Here is a 20,748-nt window from a genome sequence, read left to right as displayed (position 1 = left end):
ATTTTCGCGGGTCATGGCTGGTATGTGTATCCGATTTGTTTTGCAGTTAAACTTACAAGGAGCTCCGTAAGAATTAGCGATATTTTTACGTTTTTTGTCACAATGGAAGAACATGTGATTGAACCTAGAGTGCGAGTAAACGGAGGAGCTTTGGCTCGGCATATGGGAAGACCAGTAAGCATAATGGGAACTGTTTTAAATGTGAGTTTGACATTATTTTATAATTGTTTTCGACGTAAGTACATGGTGAATAATTTAGTTGTATCTTCCGAGTGAGGCCCACGACGATTAGTGGAAGCTTCGCTCACTTAAAGACTGTCGTAGGAAGTTTCGTATCTTGTACAAATGCTTATAACCAGCGTAACGTAAATCTGTTACAGAATATGTTTTCTTGTGGTTTATTGCCAAAAGAAACAAAATTTAGTGTTCAGATGAAGTGACGGGAAGGATATTGCACTGGAAAGACCGGCTATTGAATTCCATGACAACAACTGTAAAAGTTGCTTAGCTAATGTTATAATTTGCATCCAGAAGAAAATCTTAGAATAATGACAGACATTAAAATGAGAGTCTTGCAGGGAACCTTTTAATAAATTTAGTATACTTCTGTTAGCTAGCAGTTCTTACGCTTTTTGTTGTTGTTGTTATTATTGGTGTAATTTGTCTTTGACTTTATAATGTGTTTGTCTATAATGTAATTACTTTTATCTACACTGTGCTCTGTCTGTAATTGGCCTTGCGGCTGTTGGCTTGGAACATAAATAATAAAGAATTGAATTTAATTGAATTATTACTATTTAATGCGGACAGGATGGAAAGGTTTCGAACAAATTCATGTATGCACAGTGTGAGTACAAGGTATATATATATATTACCAAGCAGTCATTCATGTGATATTCTGATGTGCATATCCACAGCTGAGGATAAAAGCGATGATACAAATGATAGGCTACAAAAATGTGTGTACACTTAAGTCCCTACATACCACAAGTAAATTTTCACATATTTCAATACAAACAGTGAGAAAATATATTTTAAACTGATAGTTGAGAATGAGAATTTACGTGAAATTAATAATGTTGATTCTGTTAGAATAATAAACTTGCGTGATGACTGCTGGGACTCGGGAATGAAGTAGTGCACCCACGTTTCATCGGTGGTCACTATAGACTTCAAAAATGCATCACCTATATCTTCAAATTGCTGTAGGAGATGACTGGCAGCTTGCATGCGTACCATTTTGTTCACGTCTGTCAAAGTGTGTGGTACCCACCGTGCATTCACCTTGCGATAGTGCAGGTGGTATTTCACGATGTCTTCTACACTACCAACACTGACGAACAGTATTGCTCTAGGTTCCTTGATAGTGATGCCCCTATTTTCACAAATAAGCACTTCTGCATGATCAATGTTTGGCTCGGTGACGGATGTTCACGGCCGACGATCATGCGGTTCATTCTCCATGCACTCTCTGCCCTCTCTGAAGCACTTACACCACTCAAGCACATGGGTCTATGAGAGAGACACTCTTCCCCATACTGTTGTTGGAGTCTGTTGTGAATTTCAGCAGACGGGACGTTTTCTCCAATGAGGAATTTGATCACAATCCGTTGTTCCACGCTCTGCGGTACCTTTTGTTCGCTCATCATTCTAGCAACTCCCAGACAGGACTGAACAGGTTCTATCCTGAACAGGAGGGAGGGTGGAGGTTGTGGTCTAACTCTCTCAAGGTCGCACAGCTGCTGCACAGTGCAGCTTGTTTATACACAAATCAGTCCCAGTATTATTTGTACCACCTTGTATCATATTTAGATAATATAAATTCATAATCCAAGAATTAAATCAAATTTAGCCACTGGTTAAGATGCTTGGCTTGTGTGTGTGTGTGTGTGTGTGTGTGTGTGCATATATTTCTTGGAATTCAAAATATATTTTAGGATGGTGGTGTTGCAGCAGCAGAGTTTGTATACGTAAAATTTGTTGAACCTCAGAGATTCATGCTACTCCCTTTTCTGTTACTGTTGATTAAAATATGGTAGTTTATGCTGTAAGTACCAGTTTTCTTGAGGTATGTATGGTCTGTGTGTGTCTAAAATTTGACATTTTTCCATTGGTTCTTAGTAATTGTTATCAAACCAAAAACTAAATGCAGATTTTGTTACAAATGAAAACATTACCTCAAGAAGTGAGTATTTTTTAAACCTTTGTTAAAATGCACCATTTTATGAGCCTAGATTAAGTGGTTTGAGTGTAAGAAATTGAAGAGTGCGAGAAAGAAAGGATAGTGAAACTTAATTAAGTTATAAAAAATTTTGTTATGCATCTTCAGAATGTCTTTGTTGGACTGGTGAGAGCAGTCTTGTTGGTCACTTTAGGAAACGCCTGCATTCGTTCATGTGTGATGATAGAACTGACTTCTGACTTCTCTGTTTTTAGTACAAAGTTTACTTAAAGCATCTGGTACATGGCGTGGCATGCAGTAGTATAGCCTGTTGAGGCACTGTTCTACAAGCCGGAAGGTCATAGGTTCGAGAGTCCCAACGAATTGGATTTCTTCAATTTACCTAATACTTCTAGCTGCACTATGGCCCTGGGGTAGACTCCAGCCTCTTAACAGAAATGAGTACCAGGAATCTTTCTGGGGGGTAAAGGGTGGCCAGTGCCTAAGGCTGACAGCCTTATTGCCATCTGTGTGCCAGTTGTGTAGAGAAAATATGGGAGCCTTGACATCTCACAACCCTGTAGGCCTTTTGCAATGATAGCTTTTCTTTTATCTAGTATGTGGCAGTACCAATAAACAACACTGTCACCCAGTCACAAGCATGTTTTATTTTTGTTACAGACTCATCCTAATGGAATTTCAGTAGAACTGAAAACAACTGACAACCAGGTTGTGACAGTGAGAATGCAAGAACCTTTTCAGGAACCTTTGTCAGGATTAGTGGAGTTCCATGGAACAGTACAAGGAAAGAATACTGTTTCAAGTGATTTCTATCTCTCTTTCCCCCCTGAGTTTACAAACAATTTTGGTTAGTATATTCTGTTGTTTTCAAATTATAAGCTACTTTAGTTAAATCCAATACACAATTCATGAATGTTGTGATAATGCCTTATAGTCTGCAGATTTTTGGACTGAATCTCAGCCGGGAGACCAGCTATACTGACTGAAGATTTTTATGCCTCTCCAGACGTGCTGGGACAGTGCCTCAAAATAAAACTGGTTTCTGACACAGTCTTCCAAATTTACCGTTCATAATAATTATCTCACTATTTTTCATTTGAAATTATATATACTCTGCAGTTGACATGTCATGGTTAAATAAATATTCATACCATGTATAACTGTCAGTTGCTGTACATGTACCAGCAACCTCCATCACTTACAGCATGCCCATATGCCTGCCTCCTCCCATGACAGCAACAGACTGGTAGCTGTGGGCTGAACTCATTCCAGGACAGCGGAATGTTTCATCTTGAAAATAAATGTTCCCTTATCTGTCTTACATCACTATTTTGTGTTTAAGAGGTTTGAACTTGAGATAGAAAAAAATCTGAAATTATTACAGAAATTCTAATGAGCATTAACATCCCACCGTGTCTGAGTTGCAGTTTGTAGTAATTGTGTATGTGTGTCGCAGATCTGGAACAGTACAATGAAGCAGTTACATTACTGAATGCCATTTCCAATCCCTGGATATCTTGAAGAAGTGGAAGTTACTTTCTGGATCAAGAATGGTTGTAACGACTGTGAAAATCTAATTTTTTACTTAATATCTATAAATCAATAAAATATTGACAATTCCATTTTGATTGTTATCCACGCCTCCAGTTTTAGATGGCCTCAACATGAACTTTGTAATATTATGTTTATTATTATTCAGTCAGCATAGTTGTATAAACTCACAGAATGTTTGCATGTACTACACATTTCGACCTATTGTGGCTGTCATCAGGTACATAGAGCGTTTACAGTCACCCTCCCTTCTATCTGCTGTACCTCCCTGCACTGGTCAATGTTTACACATTGGGAGTATACTGTACATGTTATTGTTTATGTAATGCCCTTATGTTTTGAAATTTATTAAATGTTAAAATATTCTAATTGGAATTAAAATTGTGTCATGAGAAACATGAAAAACAATAGATTAACAGGTGTCAAATCCATTTAATAAATTTTATACTTTGCATTGTTTTATTCAAGAAAATGCTATGTGACCATATGTAATATTTTCTTAGAGAAATATTTCATCTGGACAGTTACAGGATTCGGTGCATCTTTTGCACTAGTTTATTATAGTTAGGAGTGTATTTGGTAATTACCACCCTCAATCATTTAAATATTTATCACTTAATGATGATCTGTACTTCGACACACTGAAACAAGTAACTTAGTTCCGAATGTGATCCTTGGCATGCCTCTGGCAAGGATGAGTTATGACTCATTGGTGTCAAACGCAGATTTCCAAAGCCAAGATCCTTGACATTTTCCATCCTCAAAAACCCTGTGTTGTATTGGGTAAGCTGGAACTAAATGCAAAGCAATACAGTAAATTATATTAACACAAAATTTGAATATCAAAATTTCTTGAATAGATATGTGCAAATTCAAAATTGATTAAAGTAAAGTAAAGCAATTGCTAATTACCAAAATTAAACATTAATATACTTTGGGTCATCACAAAACATCCCTTTAACAGTACATATCAACAATGTTATTTTAATCCTGGCAAAGAACTGCTGCTAACAATCTGTAGGTAATTAAGTTTCATAGTACTGTTGACTCATGTATGACATGTATGTTATATTAATATGTAGTAATTGACTTGTTCTATATCCGGAGGTTGTACCTCCAAATATGGATTCTCAGAACAAATAAATTCTTTGATTGATTGAGGATTATGGTATGGCCACTTGGGAACACTGAAGTGGTAAGTTTTCTTTCGTTGTTTGCCAGGGAACGGGTGGAACTGCTTTGTGGATCTATCACACCATTGCCGGGGAAAGGGTTGAAAGCAGTATTCTTATTTCAGTGTCTCCACAGGCAACATGTTGCCCACAAGCTGCAGGTTAGGCAGGCCTAGTAAAGACATAGAAAGGAAGATAATATTAAGAGGATCTTAGACAAATAAGAATTGGGTATGGACCAGATTCATCTGGCTTGGGATAGGAAGCCACTGACAAGCTTGTATGAACATGGTAGTGAACCTTTGGGTTCCATGAAGTCAGTGATGTGCTACCAGTTTGTTAGCAAGGGGCTTGATCACAAAATGTTAAGGATCTACATAAATTAAGAACATATTTAAAAAAAAAAAACTAACAAATTTTACAAAATTTTTTGATGATTCCTGCTAAAAGCTGTGGGATGAAGTCTGGTGTCAGGTGCTAAATGACGTTGCTGGTGCCAAATCTTGACAAAAGGTATTGCGTCCCAATTTTCCAAGGGTTTGCCTCCTATTTTTGTGATCATTAAGATGGATATTTTACTTTGTGTGGAGGTTAGAACATCTCCATCATAGCCCTGCTAGGCATAGGAGGTGATTAAAATGGAACCCAGTGGCTGTGGGTATGACTAGGCCATCCTCTCACTGGGGACATAAATACAGGGACCTGGTCCTCCAGATTTGGGTTTAGACATGACTGATGACCTTGCTTTGTAAGAGAATTGTTGCAAAATCCAAAGAAGTAAAAACCAGGTCAAATTTGGCAGAATTGTGTGAGGAAGGCTATGGCTCAGAAACTGCTGTTGTGTCAATGATTAAGTTGAATGCACAGTATTATCAACTGTTAACACACGTCTTTCACACGTCACAATATCCTTTAACGCACCAAAGGCTTGTTTTTCTTCTGAACTTCTAGCAGCTACTGTGTTTATATTCTATTTAGCTTCTGCAGTCATTGGGGAACAGGAAAGTGTAGTTTTCATTCCAGATTTATGTCTACAAAATATTGAAAGACATTTAAGGTCAATTTAAAAATTTAATAGTTGATTTCTACTCTGCTAATTCCTTTATGCTCTCCAGTCTTAGTGAAAGTATTTTGTCACATTTCCATATAGTTAAATCCCATAAATTAAAGAGGGCTAAAAGCTTTTCATTTTGTTGATTGCCAGTGTTGTTTTCACATTCTTTGTTTCCAAATTTAAGATGATTTTTGGATAAAGCCTGGCTGTCAAATTATCAGTTGCAAACTGATTAAGTTTATTTCTTGGAAAAGAGTATTTTCTGAGCTGCTGTTTTTGAGGTATTTCATTAAAGGTTTTGCATTTGTCCAACTGGGAAATTTGTTTTTCATGTGTACCAGTACTTAAGACCATTCATTGCTTTAATTGTGTGTCTTATCAGTTTGTTGGCTTTTTGCAGAGTTTTAAAACATGACTAAAGCATTTTTTAGCATGGAATCTTTTCCAAAATATCCATCATAAAGGTAAAGTTTCCCCTATGCTTAATTAATTAAACACTACGCCGTGGAGGTATAGCACTACCATTCTTGACCTTGGCACTGGATGGAAGTGAATGGGCAGCTTCACTCCCCTGCCACTTTACTCCCAGTACCAATTTTATAGGAGGCAGGGTGGGCCTCACAGTGAGTCTGGTTGCTGTGGAGAGGAGAAAATCATGTCCCTGCTGGAAATCGAACCACAGCCATCCAGCCTGTAGCCTGTTGCTATACTGACTGAGTTTCCCAGTTCCTATATCAGTCTTTAGGGCTAAATTATGTAAGAAGTGTTTTCCATCCTTTTTCCCAATTCAGAAAATTATTCTTGCTTATCAAACTACACATACAGAATATGATATGTTTTTCAGACAGGAAGTGCTGCTCTTAAAACTATACCTGCTGAACAAAGTGGGTAGAGAACATGTCCAATTCTGATAATTTAAACCTCTAAATCTGCAATTTCATGGAGTACTGCGTGTTTGTTATTATATTAATTACAAATGGAGTATATGTATTTTCTCTAAAATTACTTTTAGGTGATTTACTTCCATTTACATTATCAGTAGCATCACCCAGAGTCTATTACAAGCACTGGTTTAAACAGTACCATATAATGATACTTGGAAATTGTTCAAAATCCTGTGGGAGACACCTGAATTTATCCTCAGAATCATGCTGCCTCCATTAGTAGAAATTATTATTATTATTATGTGAGATTTATTGACAAATGTTGTTCCTCCAAATCATGCTTTTTTAAAACATCAGTTAAACTCCTGAACATGTTCTCTGCTGTTGTAGATTCAAGATATACTAAAATATATAAATAATTATTGGTTCAGTTACTGAATCATCTTCACACCGTAAATGTATTATGAACACAGTTGTAATTACCATGGTTGATTCGTCAGATATGATGCACACCTTTATATTTTCATTAATCACCATTCTGAATAAATTTCCTCTCATTTGCAATGAAATGTGTTCAGCAGTATGAGTTGCTGAAAATCGTGAATGAAGAAAATTACCGATCTCAACTTCATTTTTCTTCTGCAGTTTGAGGGCAGACTCAGTATCAGATTTTCCTTTGCCAGACTAAACTACACTGAAACATAATCCATAATGTCCAAATCTGTACTATTAATGCTATAAATGTTTACAGTGATTTTTTTGTATTCTCTTAAAATGTTTATAATTTTTGTATGAAGGAACAACCTTCAGGTGCTGAAAGCTTCCAAGGGTATGTTGAACCTAATATGAGTAACTTCCCCAATCTGAAAATGCCAAGAAGACGAAAGGAATGGTATAACATAGAGACAAGTGAAAGCAATAAAGCCCTGAGACAACCGATCAGATGGAACTTGGTGAGAAGAAGACCAGACATTGTTAGAGAAATCATTAGATGAGTTGGAGTTCATTCAGATGGAGGAAGAAGTCAAGAACGTATTGGTGACAATAATCAACTTAGTGATAAACTCTGGGGATGCCAAAACAATGGCAAGACACCCGTGGAAAGCTGTTGAGATTAATGAACAACATTACAACAAAATTCAATGGTATACAACCAATTAAGATTGTTCAATGGAAGTGTAAAAGCACAAGAAGCAAGCTGCCCTAATTCCAACAGAGGAGCCAAAACGTAGATGTCATAAAAACTTTCAAAGACCTGGTTTGAAGAAGCAGAAAGCATATACAGAAAGGGTTTGACATGGCGAGAAATGTGTATGTGCAAAATATTAACAGTATACTCTTAGGGCCCCCATACACACACAGTTTGGCCTGCGCAGTTGAAGACTGAAAGACAAAACTGACGTGTGTGGTGCAGCCGTCCGGCCAATCGTTTGGACTGTTGGCCTGTGGGAAACCCGTCAGTTCTGCCTGCAGGACTGTAGCACGTGACGTGTGTGACTCAACATTATAGGCTGGAAGACCGTGATTGTGGCATGAAGCCTGCTGCTTTATCTGCGGGTGTATGGGGAGGAAAGGGAGGGGGTAAACTGTCACAGTTTTGCCTGTAAAGTCGATTGGAAGGCAAAACTGACGTGAGTGGTGCGGCCGGCCGGCGAATCGTTTGGACTGTTGGCCTGTGGGAAACCCGTCAGTTCTGCCTGCAGGACTGTAGCACGTGACGTGTGTGACTCAACATTATAGGCTGGAAGACCGTGATTGTGGCATGAAGCCTGCTGCTTTATCTGCGGGTGTATGGGGAGGAAAGGGAGGGGGTAAACTGTCACAGTTTTGCCTGTAAGGTCGATCGGAAGGCCAAACTGTGTGTGTATGGGGGATCTTAGAGTTCAGAGATATATTAAAAAATCGCGGGGTGACCGCTGTAGTAGAATAGGATGTTTATAAAATGTGCTACAGAGCTCAGATGGGCATTGTGTAGGCCATTTTTTTATATTTGTTTTCAAAATAAAAAAATAATTTGGTTATCTACAAAGAATGGTATCACAGTGTTTAGCATTATAAAACTATATTGGTCCTAACAATACAGATTACCGAGCGACCGCCTCTTGTCGGCGAAGTTAATGCCAACTTTAGCGGATAGAGGGTATCGCGTGGTCAGGACAATGAATCCCCACGGTCGTTAATTTCGGTTATAATTCGCTTGCGGACTAAAACCATAGAGTTAGTTTAACAATACAGTTCACTTCCGGTGTACGCACTGGGTTATTACTGGTGGAGAGCTCTCGCAAGAGCAATATTGCTTACGGTGGCCTCGCTGGCTTGCTGGTACATCGACTAAGATGGCGTTTCTGTGGTGCGACTCATGTGCTATCAGGCGGCTGAAGCAGGAAGTACGGTCGGAGTTGCAACCGTTGCAACATCGTTGCACGTTGTAGGATTGAGGTGTAGATCTGCAAGTCTGTAACTGTTCTCTGTTGTTATTGGTGTAGGCTGTCTTATTTGAATTTTTGTTTGACTGTAACGTTTGGAAGTTCTTTTTAACCTCCACAAGAGTGGCATTTTACGAACTTTATTTGGTTTTGGGTGTGTTAGTTACGAGCGTTGTATTTTATTAAGCTGTTGTGGAAAGAACGGGTTAATAATACCTTATCGGAAGACTGCCAGGCTGTTTTTATGATTTACGGTTATGGTCTTCGGAACAGTTTTCATTGTCGATATAAATAGTACTTTTGCCGCTTTGTGCCGCTATATTTCAGTGCATATGTGTCACTAAAACAAGTTTGAAAGTACGCTCTAATATTCACCTGGAGAAACTTTCATACAGAACGGATATGCTTGTTGTCCGACGTCGATAATAGATTATTTTGAAACGTGACACACACATTGTGAAGGTGAGTGAAGGTTTGGTGGCATTCTGTAGGTTTGATACGTAAGTTGTATTTGGTCAGCGAATATATTGATGAACCCCAGAGGAAAGTTGAAGTTGAAATCTTTACAAGAACATAAAATGACTATGTTTGTGTAGTTCATGAAGTGCAAAGAAAAGTAAAACTGGGGTCTTTATTTATGTACTGTGGTTATTGACAAGAATAGTTTGACAGTGAATAATATTTAATTGTCTAAATACATTTTTTACTTCTGTACAAGATTAAGTCATTACATGCAGATGAATAAACTTGCATTGGCCTGCCATTGTGGTCCCATTACTAAGAGAAAACTGCATTTAATAATCGTTCTTAATAGGGGACATAATCCAGAACTGTAGGATACATGTCAATTGAAATACTGCTGCCTAGCAACGGATGCTGTTCCGTTGATTTGCAGTCAGTGCCTAGAAATGAATGTTGTTTCAGAGCCATTCGCTACCAGCAGCTGTTTCTGTGGCCTCAATTCTTGCTTTGAGCAGTTAAGTTCATAGTATCCTTGTGGTATAACAGTAGTTCATTTTATTGCCCTTTATGCATCATACTTTATTATTAGAACCAATGCCACCAGTAATGACGTACACCTAGAAATAATATTCCATACTTTTGGGCAAAGTCACGTGTGGATGAGTTCACTTGATCAAATGGTCCAGAGAGAGGAAGCAGGTCATTCTGCTGCCTGGCTTTGTTCATAGCAAATTATATGATGATGGTGAGGGTTTATCCCATCACATTACAGCTTCCACTCACCTATTCCTGTCATGCACAACTGTATACCATCACTTGTGGCATGATGTGTATCTGCCTGGTTTAGCTGAATCAGTTCATGTTTAGAACCCTTAGACGGGATAGTATTTATTCATGATGGTGTTAAGGACTAGTGGTTGGGACATAAAGTTTAAGTCCCCTCCCCCCTAGACTTTCCCATAGAACTTCCATGGAGAAAATACATCAATCACATTACTCTGACACATTAGATAAAACTTGACTTGGAAAGGGTAATAGTGAGTCATAATGTTCCTTACATTCATAAACTTAGACTTGTCCACAAATGAGGTATGATTCATGGAGAATTATCCAAACTGGATCCAGTAGGGTTCTGAATAAAAGATCTTTAGTACAGGCTTCTTACAGTAAACCACTGGTTTTCTGAATCAGTTACTTATGTATTTCTCAGAAAAGCTGTTGAACATTATGGCAATAGTTTAAATATAAAAGTTGGAGTGAAACTGTGTCTGCAAGAATTAACATGGTGAAACTTTAATTATTTTCTTCATGTTTCCAAAGAGTTTGTACCTCTGTCAGGTAAATATTGCAGAATTTGAAGGCAAGTGGAGATAGGCTGTTGTCAGGGAATGCATTGCCAGACACTTGCTGGCCAGTGATGCATGTTCATACAGTTACAGAGTATTGATGACATGTCACATCAAGGATGCAATTTATTGCAAAACTTTAAATTGTTAGATTGTAAAGGGCTCTGATGATGGTATATAACTTAGAATTACTGGGTTTTCGGACTTTGTCCATTGATGGACGAACTCCAAAAACCCAGTAATTCCGAGTATAAATTGTTACCCTATTTTTGTTCTCAAAACTGTCATAATTACTGGCAGAATCTTTTGATATCTGAGAACAAATAAATATATAATTATAACAACAGCACAGCCAGTGGCTCATGACTGTCATGGTCCTCTTCACTCCTATGTTACTGAACTCCATGAGTAATCATTTCATCTCATAATTCATAATGCTGCATTGTATGGCTTTACCTGTAGCTGCTACAATTTTTTTGCATGTCAGACTCACAAAATTGAGTCCTCAATGACTCTTACCAGTTACTGTGGTCATGAGTCTCTCAGCACTGGACATTTTTAAAAGTTTTGAATAGGATGGTTTCTCCCTTCACTTCCATCCTCATCAATTTGATTGCATTATATAAGGAGGTTATCTAATTATCAGGTGACCCTATTATTTGCTATTTGATCTTATACATGTATTTTAACTTATATGTATATGTCAATCTGTGGTTTCCCTTCATATTTAATGAGAATTGAAGAGGAATCCTTCTTAAATGAAAGAAGTGTTGTGTTGCTGGTTAATGTATTCGTTGTTTTTATGTGTGTGGACTTCGTATGTAACCTGATTGTGTCTGTTTCAGGGTCAAGATGTATAAGATGGCTCATCATTTTTCTTCTCTTTAAAAAGTCAGATTGTGGACTAATGTATCAAATGATGGTTATTGTGTAGAATTGTATTGTAATATTAAATGATAACCAGGAAATGATGTATTATGATGTGTTGTTCACTATAAATCATAGAAGAAAAGAACATTCTGATGGCTGAACACGTTTTGAGTTGTGTATGTATGTAAGAAAAGTGACAATTTATTACTTAGTTAATTGTTGCTCAAAATTTGTGATCACCTGTTTGTAATCTACCCCACATAGCACAGTGAACTGTCATGGAGGAAGACAAAGAGAAATGTGTTGTAGCTATTGCTAAATGTGCTTCATACCAAGCAGTTCCAGGTTATACAGGCCAAGTAAAAATTCCAGATACAGGCTTTGATAAATCTAAATCCTCAGATACAAAGCTTGAGGAAGTTGTTCACAATGCAAAAAGTGAATCACATTATGCATTTATTTTGGCTCCACTTAATGCTAATACAGCTAAACCTGAGCTGACGTCTCCTAATGTTCTTTGCAATACAAGTAATGTATCAATATATGTGACTGCGCCATATTACTTTAAAATGAATGCTGGAAGTACATGTAATGTAAATCAGCCAACTGAATCCTGTAATGCAGCAGATATATCAGCACAAGTTATTGTTTCAAAGGATACTGACTCTAAGATGGCTTCAGATCAACCACAGTGTTCACATGAAGACCGAAAAAGTGCCGTTTACATTGTTGCTGCGTTGCTTCAGAATGAGATTAGCCCATTTCAGTCAGAAAATAATAAATATTGGCCCAGTGAAATACAGGAAATAATTTCTAGGCATTCATGCACTGTTGAACACATATTTGCAACATCAAGTGAAGCAATATTAATTACATTTCCTTGTACTCCAGGTTTTGAAAAAGATAAAGTTGGTCCTGCAGATCGTAGTACTGTAAAATGTGGTTCTAGTTCATCATTTGGTCTCACTGATGAATGCATGTTGGAAAAGAAATTTAATATACTATTCCATCATTTGAGTACAGGTTTGATGTCAAATTTATCACCAGAATCAGCAATAAAAAGATTCCTTTGTTATGCCATGAATGATATAATGGAAGTGATGTCTATTGAATATGCCTTGTCTCTTGTTTGCAACTGTTCCCTGTGCTGGTACCTCTATATGTGTGCCAAGGTTATATACAGAGATTCTCCAGAGGAAACACCTAAATTGAACTGGAGTGGTTGCGCTATAAGCTCCTACAGATGTCTGGCAATGAGGAAGATTTGTGTTACAGATAGGAATTCTAAAGCTGTTGGTCAAGACAGCAGTATAAATTGCTCTTTTACCTTGCCATTACGATTCACAAGAGGTGGTAAGAAACGAAAATTGCATGATCAGAGGGAGTTCAAACCTCTAAAACGAAATATGGTTTTACTTGACTCAAACTTAAACAAGGTTCCAAAAGTTACAGCGAGAACATGTGACAGTGCAGTTGCTCCAAGTTGCAGCTTCAGCTCAGATTTAAACAAGGTGTCAGAAGTTACAGTGAGACAGTATGACAGTGCAGTTGTTCCAAGTTCTAGCTTCAGGTCAGTCTTAAACAAAGTTTCAAAAGTTACAGCGAGAACATATGACAGTGTAGTTGTTCCAGCTTATAGCCTCAGGGTGAAACCTGATCATGTTGTAAAAACTATTGGACTTGGGTTTAAAGGTTGCCCAAGGTTCCAGAGTCCTGAAGAAGATGCATATGTGTTCAATCCAGTCCGCCAGTTCAAAGGCAACACTTATACAAGGAAAAAGAATTCAGGCGTGAGGTAGGGTCATTAAATCATCAAACTTCTAAAAGTGTTTTTGGAAACAGACAGTAAACCTTATTTTAGTTGTCACGTCTTGGATATTCTTAGTATTCAAGTTTTGTAAATAAGTGTAGTGAGTTTGTGACATTTGACTGATATTAAAGCGGTTGACTGATATCAATAAATAGTAGTGGAGTATATACCAACATAAGCCAAAGGACTTCTTATTGATGTAGTGATAGTGTAAGTTGGAAGAGAAGAGCGAAAACATTTTCAGCTTACATTTACATTCTGCATAATACTTTGTATGCATGTCACTTATCTTAATGCGAATGAAACTTAATACTGAAGAGTATGATCTGGGTTGTAACACCATGTGGCTTGGTGGAAGTCAGTCAGCACTCCTGTGAAACATCAGTGGACTTCTGTTGAAATAGATAGCATTCCAAGCCAACCCAGAAGTTTGTATTCTTCATAGTCCCCACTATGAGAACCTCATCCATAAAATTATACTGTTTGGATATAGGCATTAAGATTATGTAAGGTTGAAATATGTCATGAGGTCCACATCATGCATCAGTAAAGTGAATTGTATCTAAACTGTTGAAATAAATGTGATATTTTTCACTGCAGTTGTGTACACGCTTTTAATTTCAGTAGACATAAGGTCTGGGAACACTTGTATACTGTATCTAGTATATGGTGTTCCCAGTGGAGTTAAATTTTCTGTTATGAAACCTCAGGATGGAAGTTCCCTGCTGATATACTATCTTCTTTGGTGGTTCAGATCACTCCTAGCACTGGAGCAGAGTCCTTGAGGAACTTAATAGTTGCTCTTAGCTGCTTAGAAAGTTCCCCACTTTTTATAGATCTAAAAGGTTCATTGCCATTGTTTGAAGTTCCATCTTTTGCAATTTTTATTAATGTTCATGGTTGTGTAATTGCTCTTCACAATAATATTACAGTCACTTATTCACATTTTGGCCTCACATGGCCATCTTCAGGTATGTTAATTGTCTGGTGTAAGTTGTTTCGCTGTATTTTGCTTATCTCGAGGAACTTAATTTTGTTTAAAAATTAATGTTTTAATGAATTAGAAGATTGGCATTAGTAGTTAAAATCTAGATGTTATTTTTTGTAAACCGAAAATATGTTGTAGCCCATTATATGCATTTGGTCTCAAAGTACAGTTGTACGTAGGGTAGCTGTAAAATAACCAGACTGATTCTCTAAAATCTGTTATTCAACTAATCATACATTGGAAATGTTATCACCTTCACTGTTCCATGCAAATTATACATTGTTGGAAGCAGTGCTGCAGGTTTTTTTCTGATAACTTCTTCATTACCTCCATCACTTTTGCCTTCACTGCATCTAGGGATTAGAAACAGGTTCCTTTTAATGCAGACTTGATCTTTGGAAATAAAAAGAAAGGTCACATGTGGCTAGGTCAGGTGAGATGGTGATGTTCCAACATGGGGATCTGCTTCTCCAGAAACATCTTGACAGGCAGTTCATTGTGTGCCAGCATGTTGTCATGGCGAAGAATCCATGAGCTGTTCTTCCACATTTCAGGTCTTTTTCTTCTCACCCTTTCATGAAGGGTTGCCAAAACCTTACAGTAGACTTGGTTAACAGTCTGACCTTGAGGCATCCAATCAATGTGGACAGTGCCTCAGATGCTGGGGGGCGGGAGAACGTTGGTCATTGCTTTGAAATTGGACTTGCTGTGCCGTTCTTTTTTTCCCCTTGGTGACCTGGTAGTCTTCCAGTCCATGGATTGACGGTTAGTTTCTGGGTCATACTGAAAAAAGCCATGATTCATCATAAGTTATTACATTTCCTGAAAAGTCTGGATCATTTTCAGTGCTTTGAAAAATGTCAACACAAGTGTTCATTTGAGGTTCCTTTTGCTCAGGAGTGAGAATTCTCGGCACCATCTTTGAGCACACTTTTTCATGTTAAAATATTCATGTAAAATCTGTCGAACACTTTCTTATTATTAGTTAATTTGGCAATTGCTCGAATACTCAGGCAATGATTTTTTCGAACAATCTCACTGACTTTTTCAAAGTCAGCATCTGTTTTTGATATGCAAGGCCAGCGGACACAGATCATCTTTGATCTCTCCCCTTCCCTCTTTAAATCTTTTGAACCACTCAAAAACTTGAGTATGAGATAGACACTCATAACCATAAATTTCCATCAACAAATTGTATGTTTCTATAGCAGATTTCCCAAATTTTGCGAGGAATTTTCACATTGACATGTTGCTCTATTTTAACATTTAATGTAATTCCGACAGAGCTCAGATACACCGTCTGTTTCAAAGAAAGGCTGCTACCACTTTGTTGGCCATATGGCCTTGGAAATGGTAGAGTTGATGGAGGGGAGAGGAAGAAGCTAATATGCCACCCCATTCGCTGTTGCTAGGGCCACAGGGAGTCTCCAAAAAAATCAGTCTGGTTATTTTACAGCGGCTCCTCATATTGGGGTTGTCTTGATATTCTGTCTTTGTGTTCTCAGTGTTATGATGTGTTCAGGGATGGTGGATGAATACTGTCAGTCTTTGCCCATCAACAATGAACACCTTATGAAAGAAGAAACATGAAGAGATAATATTAACACAACTGCAATTTGAGACCATATCTATACAATGGATTGCAAGTTTTCAGCCTCCAAGAAATAAAATTTTTTATTTTAATTAATTAAAACGTTAATTTTAAGGAATTCAATTTTTTTCTCTCTCTCAGAACATGAACAACAGTGAAACAACTGTATCATGTAGTTAATATGTGTCATGTAGTTAATATGTGCTGTGATGGTCGTGTGAGCCAAAACATGTTGTGAATAAACAAGTGAATGTAACCTGATAGTGATGAACAGTCATGTAACACCAGACATTAGCGAAAATTACAGAGAAGAATTGAATTGTAGGCAGTAGAATTAAGTAATCATTACAACAGGATGCTGAAATGCAACATGAATAGTTCATTGACATGTTCACAAGAACTCACCATTGAACCCTTCCTGATCAGTTAATCCTCTATGTCTAAGGCCCCTTGAGACTTGTTTTCTACAGTGATGAGTTAGCCCCGCCTCCCCTCACCCAGTCCTCAAGCTTGACAACCACCCCTTCTCACTTTCTGTAACTGTTTTTAGCATATTTCTGGCTACCTTCCATATCAGAAACCCATCTCCATCCACAGCCCCCTTCTTGCATAACATTTATTTAGATACCATTTACCTATGCCATGATCCCCTCAGTAGGCCGTCTTTATGAGGTGCTAATACACTGTTTTCTTAATGTGTGTTGTGTGCCCAACTCATTCAGTATCCTAATTTAATTACCTTAGACACTGTAGCTGCAAATTACTTTCATGAAGTGGTTTTATTCATTTCCTGTTCATCTCTGTGAATTTTTTTACAAATATTGTCAATCTCTGTTTTCCTTGTTTCTGACTTACGTTCGCTGTATCACATCTTTAATTTATTTATTTTGTCTCTATAGATCATTGTTACATGATATAGGACAAGTCAGTTACTGTACATTGGCTGATTACAATAAGAGAATAAAGTTACAATATTTAAAATTGTTTACAGTAGATTACAATAGTTAAGATTTCATATAGTGTGAGGTGGAATCCATGTTAGGTGCCCTCGGCACATCGACTTCCATATGTCCTATTGTACCTGTACTGGTGATAATGCTTATGGAGAATTTGATGGAATGACGATTGGCAGGGGAAACCGAAGTACTCGGGGAAAACCTGCCCCAGCACCACTTTGTCCATCACAAATCCCACTTGACTAGACCGCAGTGGTGGGAAGCCAGCGACTAACCGCTTAAGCTATGGCGCGGCCTTTGAGATATTATTGGTGAATTTGATGATAGCACTGGTGTAACGTTTCACTGTAGACTCTACACTGCAACATCTCATTACATCTGTTCTCCCTTCTTGGTGCAGCTTCTTGGCATCTGCAATCTCTCCAGAGTAGCCCATTCAGGTACATCTCCGACTGTGTTGTCTTGGTTGCTGGAAGAAAGAAAGGAAGACTGCACAGGAGGGATTCCAAAAACCGATTATTCATGAATTATGTGATTATAATTGATTAGTGTTTGTCTCACACGAGAGAAACTCATCCACTTTATAAAACCAATGATCGAGTAGGTAAGTTTTCAAAGCGTTTTTGAACTTATATAGTACCGGTATTTCTTTAATATATGGTGGCAGATTATATAGCAATCGAAGTCCTACATTGTTAAAGTTGTTCTTGCATAGACTTGTATTACATGGGACGATGTGCAAGTCATCTTTTTTCCTTGTGTTGTATGAGTGTAATCCTGAGTTGGTTGTGAAATCATTCGAATTGGATTTTATGTATATTAAAGTTTCGTATAGGTACAAAGATGGTAGAGGTAATATATGTAATGATTTGAAAATTTGTTTACAACTAATCGTTTTTTGGGACCTGGGTCATAGCTCTTATAGCTCTCTTCTGTAATTTAAAGATCAATTTTGCATTTAGCGAGTTGCCCCAAAATATCAGTCCGTATGATAACAAAGATTGGAAATGAGCATAACATAACGTGTGGACAGTCTCTAGTCCAGTTACTCTCCTAACTACCCTTAGGCCAAAACATACTTTACATAAGTTGTTCGCTAGCTTTTGTGTATGCATAGTCCATCTGAGATGCTTATTTAGCCAGACTCCTTGTCATTGCGTTTTATTTGGAGTACAAGTATTTTGATAAGTATATGTCATCATGAATTAATTTCTCATGCACTAACACTTTACAGATGTTACATTTCATTTCTTCAAGAGTGTATTGTTTAAATTGCAGAAGAGATTGTTTTTTCTGTTTAAATGGCATTAGAAGCTCTGCAAATCCTGCAAAATATACTGCTCTTTTAAGTTATCAGTTTAGCAAGATTCAGACATGTAGTCCTCCTAGCTTGCAGAATGTAATAGAATTAGAACACTGGATTAGAGGAACAGCACACTGTATTTACTCTTTCACAGTGCCTTAGTGATCTGAATGACCCCACAAGAAACCTTTTATCAAAGAAACAGTTTTATCAAATTTATATGGAGAGATGCACTAAGTGGCAGAAATTGACTACTGGCAGTATGACATCCTCTCAACCTGAGTTATTTTTGGTAGTAAAAGGGTAAAGCATGCAATGTGTTAATTTTAACAGTGGCATCAGATATAGCTTACATAACTGAAGATCTTGTTACTCCAGAATACTCTTAATTTACAAGATGATGTTGGCAAAGTGCATGCCTTATCACAGTATTTTCATTAAAGCTTTTGTGACTATCTCAGTATTTTTAAATATTAATCAAAACATACATTTTTGCTTTCAAGTACAATGTTTTTTCAGTTCTGTGGGAAAATTTAGTTTGATTCATAAATTTCAATATAAGAAGTCTAAAACACTAAACTGCAGTCATAAAGTGAGCAGCTGTTTACACATTAGCGACAGTCTGTTGTGTGACTTTCCAGGGACCAACTCCCCATCTGCTTCCTAGTGGCAGAACCCAGAAACAACAGGCCAGCCTGACTGACTAAGGGTGGTGGAGCTGTCCAGAGGTCTCCATGGCAGTCTGAACTGTGCCTTTGGGATATAAAGCAATCTTCCATTGTGTCAAGATCCCCGCCCCCCCCCCACACACATGCATGCACGTATGTATGTGTGTGGGTGAGCACATGTTTCCATAACTTTATTTGTGGTATAGTTGATGAGCTGATGAATAAAGACATGAAACAGTTGGGCTACTACAGTGGTGCTTAAGATTTTTGGAGCTAGACAAGACGTATCTAGGGATCCCTCAGTGGAGCAACCTGACTGTCCAGAAGAAGAAGCAGGACAGGAAGAGGGTCTCCTCAGTGCAGCTGAGGGCCATCACTATCAATACATGACAGAGAGCATATAAAAATATGCTTGGAATGAAGGTTTTCTATATTTGAAGGAAGGCAAAAAGAAGAAAGAAAGATAAGGCCCATATGTTAGAATAGAGTAATTTATTTGGAGTTATGCTGCCGTACCCAACCGTCAAAACTTTATACACGAAAAATAAGGAAACCAAACAGATGCACCCTATATCTTTCATCAGAAAAATATCATAATCCTTGTTATTCTGTGAAGATTAATTATATGAATACTGTATTTAAAATATTTGTGCAAACATCAGTACAACCTACATTATTGATGATATTAAATAGCTTGTTACCCTTTAAAATTATTTTAACAAGCAGGGGGTCTAGTGGTATCGCCCTCTGAACTTGCATTTGGTACATGTTCAGCTTTACTAGCATCACATTTTATTGTTTTTAATTGTGGGATGACTAATTCACATACACGCATTTCTAAAAACTGAATAACTCTTTGACTGGCACGAAGGGTATTTAAATCCCACCCCTGTCCTGGCAGACCCTTTAAACCTTATGTCGGTGAAATGCATGTAAGTTAGTTTTTCCTAAACAACTTCAACAAAAATTGGTTTTTGAAAACGAAATTTTTGGGAACTAATTAAAATACAATATTTTATGAAATAAATGCTTTTCCACACCTCTTTATTTGTTTTTCTTCGTGTGATAAACATTGAAACATGAAAGTTTGCAGAGAGCCACACCACAGCCTGCACACATGATACTTGTTTCTTTTCTAACCTTGTGCTTAGCACTCACACGACACTTTCTCAGGGCACCATTCTTCTTATTGTTACTGTTAGGAACATGGATGATTTTGTGAATTTTCAGTCCACCCTCGAGACGATTTACTGGCTCTTTCACTGGTGGTCTTTTCAAGGTCGAGGGCGGAGGCGTGACTGCACTCTAGTCTGACCCAATAAATTCGTCATCCACTTCATTCCTTGACTTTTCTCCCTCTCCACACTGTTTGTTTGGTTCAGTCATTTTTCTACATGGTCCAATATAAAATCTTTGAATCTCTAATTTCTCTTCTTGTATTTTTCGTTTGTTGTGTTCTTTTTGAATAGAATGAAACTATTCAAC

General features: G+C 37.6%; 2 protein-coding genes and 1 long non-coding RNA gene across 4 annotated transcripts; 2 read left to right on the top strand and 1 right to left on the bottom strand.

The window, feature by feature from the left end:
• Nucleotides 1-5: 5 nt before the first annotated feature.
• LOC111868766 (replication protein A 14 kDa subunit) lies at nucleotides 6-4,896 on the top strand. The gene is made up of 3 exons (XM_023859719.2): nucleotides 6-201; nucleotides 2,843-3,029; nucleotides 3,639-4,896. Exons 1-3 carry the CDS (start codon nucleotides 103-105, stop codon nucleotides 3,701-3,703), a joined length of 351 nt encoding a protein of 116 aa, XP_023715487.1. The 5' UTR covers nucleotides 6-102; the 3' UTR covers nucleotides 3,704-4,896.
• Nucleotides 4,443-9,201, bottom strand: LOC111868772. Of its 2 annotated transcripts, none has more exons than XR_002843560.2 (3): nucleotides 9,145-9,201; nucleotides 7,327-7,537; nucleotides 4,443-4,527 (listed from the first exon to the last, which is right to left on the bottom strand). It is a non-coding gene; the product is annotated as an uncharacterized LOC111868772 (long non-coding RNA). The 2 variants fall into 2 exon arrangements; XR_002843559.1 differs by having other exon boundaries at nucleotides 9,099-9,185.
• A 62-nt stretch (nucleotides 9,202-9,263) lies between these two features.
• LOC111868762 lies at nucleotides 9,264-14,340 on the top strand. Its single transcript, XM_023859712.2, has 2 exons — nucleotides 9,264-9,731; nucleotides 11,923-14,340. Exon 2 carries the CDS (start codon nucleotides 12,226-12,228, stop codon nucleotides 13,744-13,746), a length of 1,521 nt encoding a protein of 506 aa, XP_023715480.1. The 5' UTR covers nucleotides 9,264-9,731; nucleotides 11,923-12,225; the 3' UTR covers nucleotides 13,747-14,340.
• The last annotated feature ends 6,408 nt before the right edge of the window (nucleotides 14,341-20,748 follow it).

The sequence above is a fragment of the Cryptotermes secundus genome, unplaced genomic scaffold (genome assembly GCF_002891405.2).
Source record: "Cryptotermes secundus unplaced genomic scaffold, Csec_1.0 scaffold174, whole genome shotgun sequence".
Taxonomy (NCBI): Eukaryota; Metazoa; Arthropoda; class Insecta; order Blattodea; family Kalotermitidae; genus Cryptotermes; species Cryptotermes secundus.
The sequence above is the reverse complement of the archived record's forward strand: the minus strand, read 5'-3'. Positions and strand labels throughout refer to the sequence as shown.

Excerpts from the sequence above, each read along its gene's own strand:
- LOC111868766 (XM_023859719.2), top strand. The coding sequence starts at position 103 with ATGGAAGAACATGTGATTGAACCTAGAGTGCGAGTAAACGGAGGAGCT. Across the intron at positions 202-2,842 it reads TAATGGGAACTGTTTTAAAT|ACTCATCCTAATGGAATTTC; the intron begins GTGAGTTTGACA and ends TTTTTGTTACAG. Across the intron at positions 3,030-3,638 it reads TGAGTTTACAAACAATTTTG|ATCTGGAACAGTACAATGAA; the intron begins GTTAGTATATTC and ends TGTGTGTCGCAG.
- LOC111868762 (XM_023859712.2), top strand. The coding sequence starts at position 12,226 with ATGGAGGAAGACAAAGAGAAATGTGTTGTAGCTATTGCTAAATGTGCT.